This window comes from Medicago truncatula, chromosome 3, assembly GCF_003473485.1.
Source record: "Medicago truncatula cultivar Jemalong A17 chromosome 3, MtrunA17r5.0-ANR, whole genome shotgun sequence".
NCBI lineage: Eukaryota > Viridiplantae > Streptophyta > Magnoliopsida > Fabales > Fabaceae > Medicago > Medicago truncatula.
The window spans coordinates 54,792,698-54,807,273 of NC_053044.1; the positions used below are offsets into that span (position 1 = coordinate 54,792,698).

The window sequence follows — 14,576 nt, forward strand, 5'->3', positions numbered from 1 at the left end:
TGGCTTTAAGTGATTCCCCTTAAAGTTAACATCTTTATTTGGTGTTTTTTATTAAATCGAATATCGACTAAGGACAACTTGTTTAGGAGACACATTTTGGCTATTCATGATACTTTCAACTGGTTGTGGTTGTTTGGAGGATAGAAACAATTTGTTCTTTCAATGCAACTTTTATGGTTGTCTCGGGTCTCTTATTTCTGGTTGATTAGGTTTTTCTACAGTTCATCATGGTAATATTTTAAATCATCTCTTTTAGTTTGGCGGGCTAGGGGGGTGGTTAAAATCCTATTATGTGTTGTTCGATTTTGATTACCTCACATGGAGGCTAAATCCCCTACAATATTTAATAGCAGTTTCCTAATTTTTTTTCTTCCTTTGTTGAGTGTGCAGTTGTACTGTAATGTAAACTCTTTAGACTTTTAGTTCTTTTGTTACGCCTTGTGTTAATGGACCTTTTTGTGATTTTTGATATATTTTCTTAGTCTTTTAAAAAAAATCATATTTAAGAAAAAAGATTGCAAAGTTGTCATTTTTTGTTTTATATTGAAATGATATAGAATTTAATGCAGGTTTTTATTTTTATTTTTATTTTTTATTACAGAGAGCTTTGGCTTTTAGCCCTCTTTGTAAAAAAAAAAAAAAAGACATTGAGCTTGAAATTTAGTCTGTCAGATCTTGATCCAATGATCGCAAATACGTTGACTGTGTAAATACGTCAAATTAATGACTGTTGGAAATTCAAATACTATATTTGATGTGGAATTTTCATCTTTTAGGGGATTTCTTCATTGATTATTTAGAATGAAGTTTGATGGTGGCGTCTTCATGATGAATAGACTTTGATGGAATCGTATAATTTTTAAAGATTGATTTTTGTTAAAAAGTGAGTTTATGATAACATTATTTGTGAAAGTCAATTTAACAATAAATCATGGTTCGTTTTGGAGATTGAAGGGGGGCTTTGGTGGGATCGAATTAGAGGAAAAAATAGAAAATCTTTATAATAAAAATAGTTGATCAAGAGTGTCTTGCTGAAAGTGTTCTTGTCTTCCAAATTCCTTCTTTTTTTCCCACTTCATCCTTTCTTTTTTTCAAAGTTCTCTCTTCCCCTAAATTCCCATGTATAAAAGTAAAATTTAAAGATTGGCTATAGATGCTACCTTAAAACTAAAATCAATTTTAGAGACAAATCTAATTATAATCTTGAACCTCAAATATAACCAAAACAAAATATTTTAAAATAACTTTTTATTGACTCAATAGTGAATCCATACATTAAAAAAAAAAATAAAAAAAAAAAGAGTAGACACTTTTATTTTATTTTTGAAGTTTTGAGGACATTACATTTCACAAAGTGATGACAACAAAAGATGGAAAAAAACAGAAACTCAGTAGACAACAGACAAAGCCTGATTTATTCTAACATCACCAATTATTTTTCAGGCTCTCTAATTAGCTCTGACTAGTTACAGAGCATTCAACCTCAATCTTCTTAGCCATGAACTGAAGACAGTACTCAATATAAGAGTTGAAATCTTGTAATGTCCACCCTTCTATTGGATCACAAACAAACCCCCACTCAATCCCACACCCTGCACTTTTAGCATCACCTTCGTTTGGAAGCACTTTCAGTGTTGCAACATAAGACTTAAATCCCATGTTGTTATCAACAATTTCATACGACAAACAACGTTTGATTGGATCAATTTTCAACAGCTTTTCCTTTGCCCACTTGATCGTTGTCTCAGGCTCAGCAACAACATCATCTTCAACAACACCTTTTATGTTTGAAGCACAATAGCGTATGAGACCGGGTTGGCCTTGAACACCATCAACTTGGTAACATGTGTCTATTGGAATCCATTTGTGTAGGTTGCAGAAATCTTCTAACACTGCCCATGCTTGTTCTTCAACGGTGTTTCTTACCTCAACGGTGACTTTACCTTCCCATTTTGGTATAGATTCCTCTCCCATCTCTCTCGCCGATTGTGTAGCTGGTTACCAGTGATGATACTGAGAAACAACGTGGGGACCAAGAGACTTTATACATATTTTTATCAAGAGAAGTGATATTTGAACAACTATTTCATATAACTTTTGGTGACAACTTTTTTTCTTTCCTCTAATTGGATAAAAATAATGGAGAGAGAAAAAGGAAGAGAGAGAATAAGAAAATAATATGAGTATGAGAGAGAAAGTTGTCAAAAAATTGTCAGAAAAAAAGGAGTTATACAAATATCATTTCTCTATTATCAACCACTCTATTCTAATTAATGTGGGGAATCATTAGTGTACCACGCAAGTTCTTTCAACCGTAGAAAAATAAAAAAGGAGAAAAATATTATAGATAGAAAATATTTCATGTGAGTGTTATGGAGGAAAATGGATTCTCACCAAATTGGGGAATCCTTCTTACACACCGTTGGTCAACTATGTCCATTGAATTTAGATCTAATGGTTCGTTTTTAAAATAGGTACTACCTCCGGTCTTATTTATAAGAGAAATTTAGGTCAACAAAAGTGAATGTATTTGGACTGAATTTTTAACTAGATACATCAATTTTTGTTGACCCAAAATTCTCTTATAAATAGGACCGGAGGGAGTATATATTAAGTAACTTTATAATATTTTGGCACTTGAAATCAATTAGTATTAGAATTAGAATTGTTTGATGTTGATCTAACCGTCACATGTTTAATTTTGTTTTCATTAATTTCAGTATTTGAAATTACAGCCTATTCCTAATGATGTTGATCCAACGGTTAGATGTATAATCTTGTGAAACAATCAGAAATGTGGTTATACACAAATTTAGGCTATTCAAAAATCAAGGAAATTGGGTTTGTTAATGGAGGTTGAGAAAAAGTTCTTCGGAGAATTACTTAGATATGTACTATTTTTTTGAAGGACGGAAGGAGTTAGATATGTACTATATCATGAAGATTACACATTTAAAACGAAATTTGAAATTTTGTTTTCTCCAAATATTGGAGAAGTGTAATTTGACATTTTCTCTATAAAAAATAATTATTTTACGTGTACAACCTAACATATGTTATAGAGACTCCCCTCAAAATATGTTAAATCACAATTTTTAACTAAAATAATTTGATAGAAAGATCAAAACTTGATTTAAAATGGAAGGATCAATTTTATGAATGAGTAATGATAGAATGACTAAAATTATAGGGTCTGTTTGTTTTGGCTTTTCAGCATCAAGAAGCCATTCTACATATCTGAAAAGTGAAAATTGAGTTTTTAAAGTTGTTTGGTTTGGCTTTTCAGAATTGCTTCTATCCTCCAAAAGCAATTTTGGTTGAAGCTACAATTTCTAGTTTTTTGGTTAACTAAAATCAATTCTCCAATAAATATTATATTTTAATTATTACAACTTATTATTTTCCTTTATTGCCCTTTATCAATTCTCCTTCTTTTTGCTTTGTAATTAATTTGATGAACCGAATTTAATCAGAAAATTTAACGAAACAAATTAGCCCCCGAAAGAGATAGTAATAATTATCATTTTAACGCTCAACCTGTTATTTTCCTTTTTGAATTTTCCTTTACAGTATTTCCGTTCAGATTTACTGTATTTTTTCTTTTACCATTTTTTACGCTGTATTTTATCATTTTTGGCAACTAACTCTAGTATTATTTAACTTAAATATATTTTATCAAAAATTATAAAATATATGAACAAATATTTTATAAAAAAATTGGTTTAATGATTGTATTTATTATTTTTAAATTAATATATAAAAAATTTATTTATTTAAATTAAATAATATATCTACATTTACACACATAATAAACCTGAAATTAAACAAAACAAGTGCAGACACAAGACACTTGAAGATCCCAAAGTCAGAAAGAAAGAAAGAAGAAAAAAAAATACAGTTGTGGCACTACCTCACTTGATAGATTACCACTAGTCTCACTCACATCATATTCATTTCATCTAGATTCAATTACTCTCAAAAATCACTGATATCTGAGTGTTTGTTTAGTTTCTCTTGCACAATTATTTTCGGTGGAGATTATCATATGTGAACATTAATGGGGATGCTAAATGCGAACACATTTTTCAAACAAAATTTAAAGTTTGGTATGATATATTGGAGAGTTTTTTTTTGGTTGAGGTTCAAACTAAATACATATGTTATGCATTGTCTCTATCAATTGAGTTAAACATACGAAGATATATATTACAGAGTTTAGTTTGTTTCTTCCGCTATCCAACCAATATTGGTTGCTTTACTCATATAGTCACTGACGGAGCCAGAAATTTTATAGAATCTGGGCAAAAAGTTTATCGCAAATTCATATGTGACATAATATATATAAATAGTCATAAATCAAAATAAAAAAAGTTCGTCATTTTTTCAACAAAAGTACAATTTGAAATAAGAAAGATGAAATATAACATGTCAATAGCGTGCTAAATAAAATTAGGAGGTAAATGCCCTTTCTGCGAAGATTAGCAACATAAAAAATCTCGGCATGGTAATGGTGAAGATTAGTGACAGTCCTCCCTTCTAGTCTTGAACGACCTTGAACCGATATTTCTTCATCCATATTTGGCACCAGAATACCTTTAGCAACACAAAATTCTTGAACATCAACGAATAAATTATCCCAACCACTATCTCTCAATGTGGCCAACCGAGCTCTGACGACATTAATTAATTCCATGGCAAGCACAATATTAAGATCTTTTCTTTGCAAGATTTTTGAAAGATCGATTGTGATACCAAACAGCTTTAACATTAACTTCAAAATGAAAGCAAATTTAAAACTCTCCATTTTTTCTATCAAACCCGCCGCTTGAGATGGTCCACGTCCATCTTCATGAACCATACTAAGCACCACTAACACGGAGAAGAGTATACGCGCTGAAAAAATAGAAACAAAACACTAAATTTTGTCTTTTTTTTTTTTAAGTAGGAAAAATGGCATTGGGCTGGGCTTTTACAAAGCAAGCAGCAGAGCCTGGGCTACAGCCCAGCCTAGCTGGGTGGTGTCTCCGCCACTGCATATAGTCATATTTATAGGTAACCATATTTGAGTTTTAATTAAAGAAAGTGGCTTTTAATTAATTTTTCAGTTATCACATCAAAAGTAATGTGTTAATCACTTAACCCCGATATTCATTTGGGCCCCATTTGGATTGAGTTTAATTTGAGCTTATGGAAAATAGCTTATGCAAATAAATAATCTTTTATTTATTATTCATGAGTTTGTCAAGGTAGTTTATGAAAAAACAACTTATGAAGATAAAATTTCCAATACTGAAAAATTATGAATTAATATAAAACTTATTTATTTGTATAAGCTACTTTTCATAATCTCAAAATAAGCTCAATCCAAATGGGGCATTGGTTGGTTTCAATTTACTGTTTATTATTTATTATGAAATTTTAAATAAAGTGAGAAAATAAAAATATTAGATTGATACAAAATAAAATGAAGTTATGGAAATATAAATTTAGTAAATCAAAATATATTAATTTTTGAATTTTTATACTATATTATAAATCAAATGTTTTTCAAATTGCTAATTTCAAAATTTTAATAAAATATATAACAAATATTATGTCTAGAGTTGGCAGGATGGGTTGGCTAGATGACATATAGGAGTTGTACATGCTTTTAAAATGCAACATTACATAAAAAAATTCGAACATATTACGCTGTTACACGTCAATACATATTACACTTTAATGGAGCGGACACAACGATATAAAATGTTATTTTCATTCATTATCCTAAACATGTAATCTACATCGTCATCATCATGGATAACTTTTGAAAAATAAACGGTCTTCCAACTCTCTTCATCTTTATCCGCCACGAGATTGATGCATGACACCCGTACAAATAGATGAGATGTTCTTTGATATTTACCAAGATGGATAAACTATTTGTTAAGTTGTACCTTCAACTTATCCAAATTGTCAGTGTAGGTTAAAAAAACTTCAATCGTCCTCTTGAAAAAAGAGTATCAGACATGAGCTTCAACTTCAACTTGACGTTTTTCAATGATTTGAGCTCAAGCTTTTGCTCCAAAAAATTGTACTTTTGGGTGTTTTGAAGTTGAAGAGAGGAAGAAGTGTGTATTTGAAGTGTGGAGTTTTTGGGTTTGTCCTAAAATAGTAATGCATATCAACGTTGGTTAAATCATGTTAGCACTACGTGAGTCAAGTCACGTTGTTTTTGACGCAAGTTAATTCACGTTGGAAATATTTTTGGTAGTTTAGGGTGGGAATGAGCAAATCATATCGGAAAACAAATCTAAAATAAATAAATCTATCTAAGAAAGCAATATTTATTCCTTAAAAAAAAGCACTATTTATAACTAAAAAATAAATTAAAAAAATCATAAAACCCCATACAAAAATTAGATATTCAGTGTAAGCTCACTCGTCTAAAATGAGAGATGTGAAATACTCTCTCATCCTGTGTGTTTGTCGGATAGCATCTGAGTGACATTAGAGTATCAATTCCATGTCATATTGGCACAATGTCATAAGTGTATAAAAAAATCTTTTTGAGAGTGTGAAAAAAGTCATTTATAATATTGTGATTGATCAAACGTTGATATCCAAAGAGAAATGATATTTGTACAACCACTTTCTCACAACTTTTTGACAATTTTCTCTTTCATATTCACATTATCCTCTTATTCTCCCTCTTCCTTTTTCTCTCTCCATTGTTTTTGACCAATGAAAAAAAAAAAAAAAAATTGTCACAAAAGTTATCTCATATGGTTGTTCAAATAACACTGCTCATACCCAAATGCCATCCAAGTACTATCTTTGTTTGCCACCGGTAGACTACACTAGTTTACTCAAAGTATAGAGAATAAACACATTACACTTTCATAATAGAGTATCCTCGATCACCGCAGAAAATTGAAGCATTGGCATTATTGGTTGCAAAGTGGTAGAATACTGATAACAAAATCTAATGCATGACTATTTTCGATAAGTACAAAATAAAATATTTGTTGTATAGTTTATTGAATAGTGACCAGGTTAATTATTATAAATACATACTTAAGATGTACCGACTAGATAAAAGCTCTGTGAGATTTTTTATATATATACATCATCATGATAGTAGGCCATGAAGAAATAATAAAATAAACAAAGTGCGCATTATACGCATAGACTATTGTATCTTTTCTCAGTAAGCTGACAATTAAATATGAACAATATAAGGCTAAAGTAAAAAATCAATCCTGATATAATATAACAAAAAGTTGTCATTTGAATTACCTCGAACTCTACATATTATTAGTTTATAATAGCGTGTAATATGTGAGTCACTATATTCAAAAGCAACAAAAAAATATGTAAGTCACTGTTGCTTTTCTCCTACTTGTATTAATATCCATATTTATCATCATAAAAAATGAAAGAAAGAAAACTATAAACAATATGGTACTTGGATGCTAAATTAAATATGTATATCAACACACGCCACTGGTCTAGAACATACGAATTGGAATGCACCAAAAAGAACATACGGATTGGATCCTCTTAATTTCAAAAAAATAAATAGATAAATTGTTAAGAGATAAACATAAAGACTCTTATTCATCAAAATTAAATATTGTATATTTTTGAAATTATTGGAATTTGATCTCTGTGTTTGTCATCTCTTGATATATTCTAGAATTAGATGGTTAAAAACACCAACAATGAAATGATGAATGATTTTAAATGGTAGAGGATTTAGCCCTTTAAACATGCAAGCATGTGTTCCGTCATTTTTTTTGTTAGGCAGTTTAATAGTTAGAATTCAGAATAAGTGGGGTATCCGGGATTCGAACCCCGACTCCTGCATATAACAATGCATGTCCCTGCCAACTGAACTATGCTTACGAGGACGTTCCGTCATTTACTCTTGCATATGGAAAAAATGGTAGGGTATGTTAATTAATTTGTTTCAAATTAATAGATTTTTTATTTGAATATTTTTACCGGAATATAAATATATATGGGAGTTTTATTCCTACTTTGGTTAACATTTACTATTATTTTTTAGAATTATTTGAAGAGGAAGTTTTATGGATAGTTACACTAGAATTTATTTTTATGTTACCGTATATATGAGAATTTTTTGCCGCCAATTTGTTTTGAAAAGTTATTTTTTTTCTCAGAAATATTTACATCGAGGAATAAAATCTAATAGAGAGTAGGTGTGTGTGTGTTAACATAACTTGAATTAGAGGGGTGTTCAAAAATAAACACTCAATAGAGAGTATATGTGTATACCTATAGAAAACAAAAAACAATATATAACAATTCGTTTCATTTTTAAATTTTTTTAAAGAAAATTAAACTATTGGTTTGTTTGAACTCCCGTGAGATATATGTGGGTCATATATAGGTGATAAAGTCTGGACCCCTATTTGGTTGGTGTTATGTATATTGTCAAGTTAATCAATTTATACCAAGTTATTTTAAAGTCGGCAGTGCTAATCAAGGCTTTTCTTTCTATACCCGATTGAAATCTTTAACATCAAGAGAGGGACATGTTCAAGGACACATTTAATTAAATTATCAACTAACAAGAAAAAGCATGCCAAAGAAAAATAAAATAATTAAAAGGAATATATAAGTGCAATACTGTAATAATATTATAATTAAAAAAACATAATGATAGCAAAAGAAGTTCCAATAACAAGGAAAGTAAGGAAAAAGAAAGACAAGCACAATGAAACTGTCATGATTATAGTTCACTACCACCTATCAATATCCAAAACAGCAACATTAAACCAACGTTCTCTTTCTCTGCCCTTATCCTACCTAGCTTTTTCTTTCCTTTAAATTCCAAAGTCTTTGCCAATAATCCTATTGCCTTGTTATAACTTTGCTATATATATTTCTCTCTAACACTAATTAGTTACATTGTTAATTAATTATTATTAATGATAACAGAAAATTACAGATCAATGAAACTTCATACAGAAACAGAGTGCTGTCTCCCTAATAATGTGACAGACATTACATGCATGGATAACCAACCAACGGTGGTGATTGAGAAATTGAGCAAAACGGTGCGTTTACTAGGTTTCATGTTACAAAACGGTGTCTCTAAGAGTAACAGAGTGATACAAGATATGCAAGAAGTGATGAAGAGAGGGAAAAACATAGGGAAAGCATTGAACAGCGTGATGGTGAAGCACCATGAAGCACTCACGTGCCGACCACGTGATGCTGATATGTATTTCATTTCACCGTTGGAGTATCAGTTCAGCTGTAGTAGCAGTCCACCTCGTCTCTCTCGCGGTGGCGCCAGCAGTAGTAGGAGGAAGCTTTTGTCTCCGGCCAAGGAGGATGGTCGCCGGCAAATGAAGGTGTGTCGCGGCAATGAAAGGAGGCGCGTGAAGATGACAACTTTGTCTAGGGAGACAGAAAAGGAGAAAGAGTTTCATGTTGACCAGGCGGCGGAAGAGTTCATAGAAAAGTTTTACAGAGAATTGAGGTTGCAGAAATGGTTGGATCATCATCAACATCAACATCAACATCACTATTAATGCTGACGTGTCCTGTGTGTTTGACCCAGCTAGTAATCATGTGGATGTGGCAGGTGAATCATATTCAAACTCCAGTGACAAATCTGCTTCTGAGGCTCTCTCTTTGAATCTCTGTACTATGTATATGTTATGTTAATGTTAATGTTAGTTCATGTAATTGTAGGTACCTTATTATTGACCTGCAATTGTTTTCTTTTCGTACTGTAGTGTTGTTATGCTATCATCAACAAAGCTAGCTTCTTTCACTTTACTACGTTTATTTCAATTACCTTCCCTTTCTAAATTCAACTGGTTAATCACTCTTTTGCTAACAAAAAAATAAGAATTAATATGTTTTGTTCACTCTCAAAAAGATGTATATCATCTCATCTAATCTAATTAGTCTTTAAAAAAATTATTTCATGTTTACAGAGATGATCCTTATCATTTTTAGAAGCAAGAAGACTGGAATCAAAGTCGGTACTTGCAACTTTTTAAATTATGTGATGTGATGGTCAAGTGACTAGAAGGTCATTTTTATTTTTAGTTGTGTAATTAGGTTGACGAGGGACGTAAATAGTCATCACCAATGCATGACACTATGATATATTTAATAAACTGTTTCTTCTGACATGTTTCGAAGCAAATCAACACATAATTGAAACAAATTCATAAGAGAATGAAAATGACTATGTGTAAATAAGGACCGATGAGTGAGCAGGAAGGTTCAAGAAGTGGATCTCAATGGGATTGGTGGTCTAATGAATAGAATTGTTAACCATTCAGTTCTTAAGGGAAAAAGATGCTCTGATGATCTGGAGTTCGACTAAGATGTAGATGTTGTCCGACAAAAAATTGTTTCATTTAAAAATCAAAATAAAAATCTCTCAAACGATTTGATCTTTTGATGGAGATCATCAATCATATGATGCTTATCACTTAGTTGATCATTTCCAATGTTAATCAACACTATCTTGCTTCTTAGCTAATTAAGATTATAATGATGTTAATTTTTTTAAGGGATATAAAGATGTTAATATGATGCTTATATTTAAAAAATTAGTTTGTTCTCTTTTATGGAGTTTATGGTGTTGGGTTGGTCATGGGTCTTTGGTTGCTAGTATGGTTTATGGGTCTTTTAAGGTGTCTTGGCTTCCAAGTAAGCATGCTGAGGTATAAATAACATTTTTATAGTCTTAATTTTTTTCATAAGCTTTCAATCAAATTGAGAATTCAATCTTTAGATTTAATTAAGAACATTCTTATTCTTGTGGTGAATACTCAATTCAAATTTATAATTTTTTTTATGAGAGTGTGACACTTGTTCTTTCGACTTCTCATCATCTTCCACCTTATATGTTCTCTTTCTAGTTTGTTTGATTTTTCTTTTATTTTCTTACCTTTTCTACTTCATTTTCCTCTCTTATTCAAGAAAGTTTTTCACAAAGGTCAAGATCCAGATTGTGTGAATCCTCTTGGGTCCACATCAGTGCCGGTGCGGGTATAAATGAGATTGTCCATTTGAAGAATAACTATAGTTGTTGATTGATGCTATTTATACAAAGAAGACACATCTTTTATTGGAAACCTATGTATAACATCAGAGCTTCATATAGTTACACATGCGACTTATTGGAAGCCTATGTATAAAATAAGAGCTTCATATAGTTGCACATGTGACTTTTTGAGCCATAGTTAACATAAGAGCTTCATAAGTGATTTGAAGAAAGTTTCCAATCAAACAGAGTGAGTAATCAATCATAAGAGAAATTTTTTATACGAATTAAATATAGATATTTTTTTTGTTACAAAATTAAATACATAATATAAAATATAAAATAAGAAACTATAAGGGAGCCTTTGGCCATCCAAATTAAACATAAATTTTATATTAGATATAACCGAGATGAAAAATCTCAAACCATTGGATTCAATTTTTTTATGTAAAAAAAAAAATTGTTGGTGCCTAAGGAATTCAATTAGCCATCTAAATTGAAAACGGTAAATATGAAATTTGAAATGCAACAACACACTCTTTTAAACCCATTTGAGTTGTTTAGATATGTTGGTTTGGGATTTTAGAATGTGTTCATCTAAAGGTCTAAGGTTTGATTTCTCTTATGCTAATTTTGATGGGTTAAATCTTTACAAAGCTATGTTTTGATTTTAAATTGTGTTCCGCAGAGGATGCGATTGAGCCCATCAAATTAGTGAGTCTTTGAACCCAATACCGAATTTACAACAAGGTTTTTTCTAAATTACCTTTGAAGAATGGTGGGTAATTTATCCACCAACCAATGAAAATGAGCAATTTATTTGTGGGGTCAAGATAGTTCATGTATATGTGCTTATGTGGCTAATGTGTATTGGTTGGGGTAAATTACTCATCATTCTTTCATGGGTAGCCTAGTTGTCACCTTAAAACAAACATACACTCTTATGACATAATCTTTTTTTATCGGTCAAAACCAATTTATGTAAATCCTATAACAATTTGGTGAGACTCATGTATTTGAATAAATAAAAGTGAGTATGTTTGTAAGCTGTAAGTGTGTGAATTTTAGAGCAGAAATCTAGTCTTGTTATCTAAATTAGAAGTAGAATTATCTATCTAATTTTGGATTCCACTAAAAAAAAATCATGGCCTAGTTTCTCCTCTGCCCCCAGTGGCAGATGTGTGGAATGCATGAATGCAGTAAAAGTTAGACTGCTGAGAATCTAACTTCTATAAAAGGAATTGTTCATATCAGATATGTATTTCGTTTCACCGTTGGAATATCAGTTCAGCTGTAGCAGCAATCCACCGCATCTCACTCGTGCATGGTGCAAGCAGCAGTAGGAGAAAGCTATTATCTCCGGCGGTAAATGAGGGTATGTCGTGGAACCAGAAATGAATGGAGGCGCGTAAAGATGACGAGGGAGAGGGCGGAGGAGCAGAAAGACTTTCATGTTGACCAGGCGGCAGAGGAGTTCACAGAGATGGTTGGATCATCATCATTGTTAATGCTGATTGAGTGAGATAGCACATCATGTGCATGTAGCAGGTGAATCATATTATTCAAGATCAGATATCTGTAGTTGTTGTAGGGTACGTTATTATTTGACCAATATAATTGACCTGCAATGGATATTCGTACTGTACTGTACTGTTATGCATTTTATCAAGTATCAACAGCTAGCTTTTTAAACTTTACGACGTTGTTTCATTAACCTTCCCTTTTTAAATTCAAATGATTGCTCTTTTGGTAACAAAAAGAAAATTGAATTCACCAACAAAAACAATTCAACTATGTAAATATGTTTTTAGTTTTCACTCTCAACCAAAATATAACAGGCCTTTCATCTATTCTAATTAGTGTCTACAAAATTTTCGCTATATTTCATAGGAGAATTGTTTTTATAGAATTAGGTTTAGAATATCATTATTAATTGCAATAAAAAAATAAAAAAAAACTATAGAGGTTGCCTTATTTGATATTATATTTTTAAAAAGATGAAAAATCTCAAATCATTAATTAAGAATAGGTATCATTTGAATTTATCAAGGATTGCTAGGATGACATCAAGAGTGATTTCCCTTGTTATTCAACTTCTCGTTAAAGGATGTATTGCATTATATCATTCATTGTCTTGTTCCCGTTAACAAGATAATCTCTCAATACTCCCAAAACCTCGTTCCTTTTGATTTACTACGAGACTAATCTCTTTTTTGGTGTTATTGTCACAACTTAAAGCTCTTAGTCTTAGGGATCCAAGACCAAGAGTGTGTTTTGTGGAGGTGGAATCACGGTTTTCCCTCACAAACTCATCATTGCTTGAGCAATTTTGTTACACTTAGGTTTTAACATATATATTTAGATCACATGAAGGCTCCAATTTAAAAAAAAAAAAAAAAACATTTCAATTCAACCTTTATGTTTGCATCTCTTAACAGAGATATTAATTTATATCAACTCTCATAACAATATGTGGGTCAGAGATAACAAAGTCTCCACCCCTTTTTGGTGTGTGATATCAATTTCGATCGAATCATTTTACTAACTTTTAATTGCCGATAAGCTTCTTTATACCAGTTTGAACTCTTTAGCACCAAGACAGAACTTGTTCAAAGACACATTTAATTAAATTGTCTCAACTAACGAAAATTAACAAATTTAAAGCATGCCAAAGAAAAATTAATTAATTAAAAGGAGTTCCAATAACATAGAAAGAATGGAAAAAGAAGGACGATCACAATAAAAGTGTCATGATTATACTTCACTACTATAGCTACCTAACAATATTCTTCAATATCCAAAACAGCAACATCAAATCAAACCAACATTCTCTCTCTTTCTTTGCCCTTGTCCTAACTTTTTCTTTCCTTTAAATTCATAGGAGTAACTCACAAGTCTTCCCTCACAAAACTAACACAGATCTTAACCAATAATCCCATTGCCTTTGTTACAATTTTGCTGTTCTTTCTCTCCCATAAATTGCTAATCATTAATGAAACTAGACACAGAAACAGATTGGTGTCTCCCTAACAATGTTACAGACATTACATGCATGGATAAACAACCAACGGTGGTAATTGAGAAAGTGAGCAAAACTGTGCGTTTACTAGGTTTTCTGATACAAAACGGTGTCTCTAAGAGTCATAGAGTTATGCAGGATATGCAAGAAGTGATGAAGAGAGGAAAAAACATAGGGAAAGCACTGAACAACGTGATGGTGAAGCACCATGAAGCACTCACGTGCCGTCCACGTGATGCTGATATGTATTTTATTTCACCGTTGGAGTATCAGTTCAGCTGTAGCAGCAGTCCACCGCGTCTCTCTCGTGGTGCAAACAGTAGTAGGAGGAAGCTATTATCTCCGGTGGCAGAACGCAGTCGCCGGCAAATGAGGGTGTATTATGGAACCAGAAATGAAGGGAGGCGCGTGAAGATGACGAAAAGGGAGACGGTTGAGGAGGTGTTTGAGGTGGATCAAGCGGCAGAGGAGTTCATAGAGAGGTTTTACAGAGAGTTGAGGTTGCAGAAATGGTTGGATCATCATTATCACTATTAA

General features: G+C 31.7%; 3 protein-coding genes across 3 annotated transcripts; 2 read left to right on the forward strand and 1 right to left on the reverse strand.

Annotated features, from left to right (window-relative positions):
* Nucleotides 1-1,281: 1,281 nt before the first annotated feature.
* LOC11432511 (lachrymatory-factor synthase) lies at nt 1,282-2,033 on the reverse strand. The gene has a single exon (XM_003603590.4). It carries the CDS (start codon nt 1,972-1,974, stop codon nt 1,453-1,455), a length of 522 nt encoding a protein of 173 aa, XP_003603638.1. The 5' UTR covers nt 1,975-2,033; the 3' UTR covers nt 1,282-1,452.
* A 6,657-nt stretch (nt 2,034-8,690) lies between these two features.
* LOC11431553 (uncharacterized) lies at nt 8,691-9,795 on the forward strand. Its single transcript, XM_003603591.4, has one exon. The coding sequence runs from the start codon at nt 8,937-8,939 to the stop codon at nt 9,543-9,545; it is 609 nt and encodes a 202-aa protein (XP_003603639.3). The 5' UTR covers nt 8,691-8,936; the 3' UTR covers nt 9,546-9,795.
* A 4,217-nt stretch (nt 9,796-14,012) lies between these two features.
* On the forward strand, nt 14,013-14,576 carry LOC11432021 (uncharacterized). The gene has a single exon (XM_003603593.3). It carries the CDS (start codon nt 14,013-14,015, stop codon nt 14,574-14,576), a length of 564 nt encoding a protein of 187 aa, XP_003603641.1.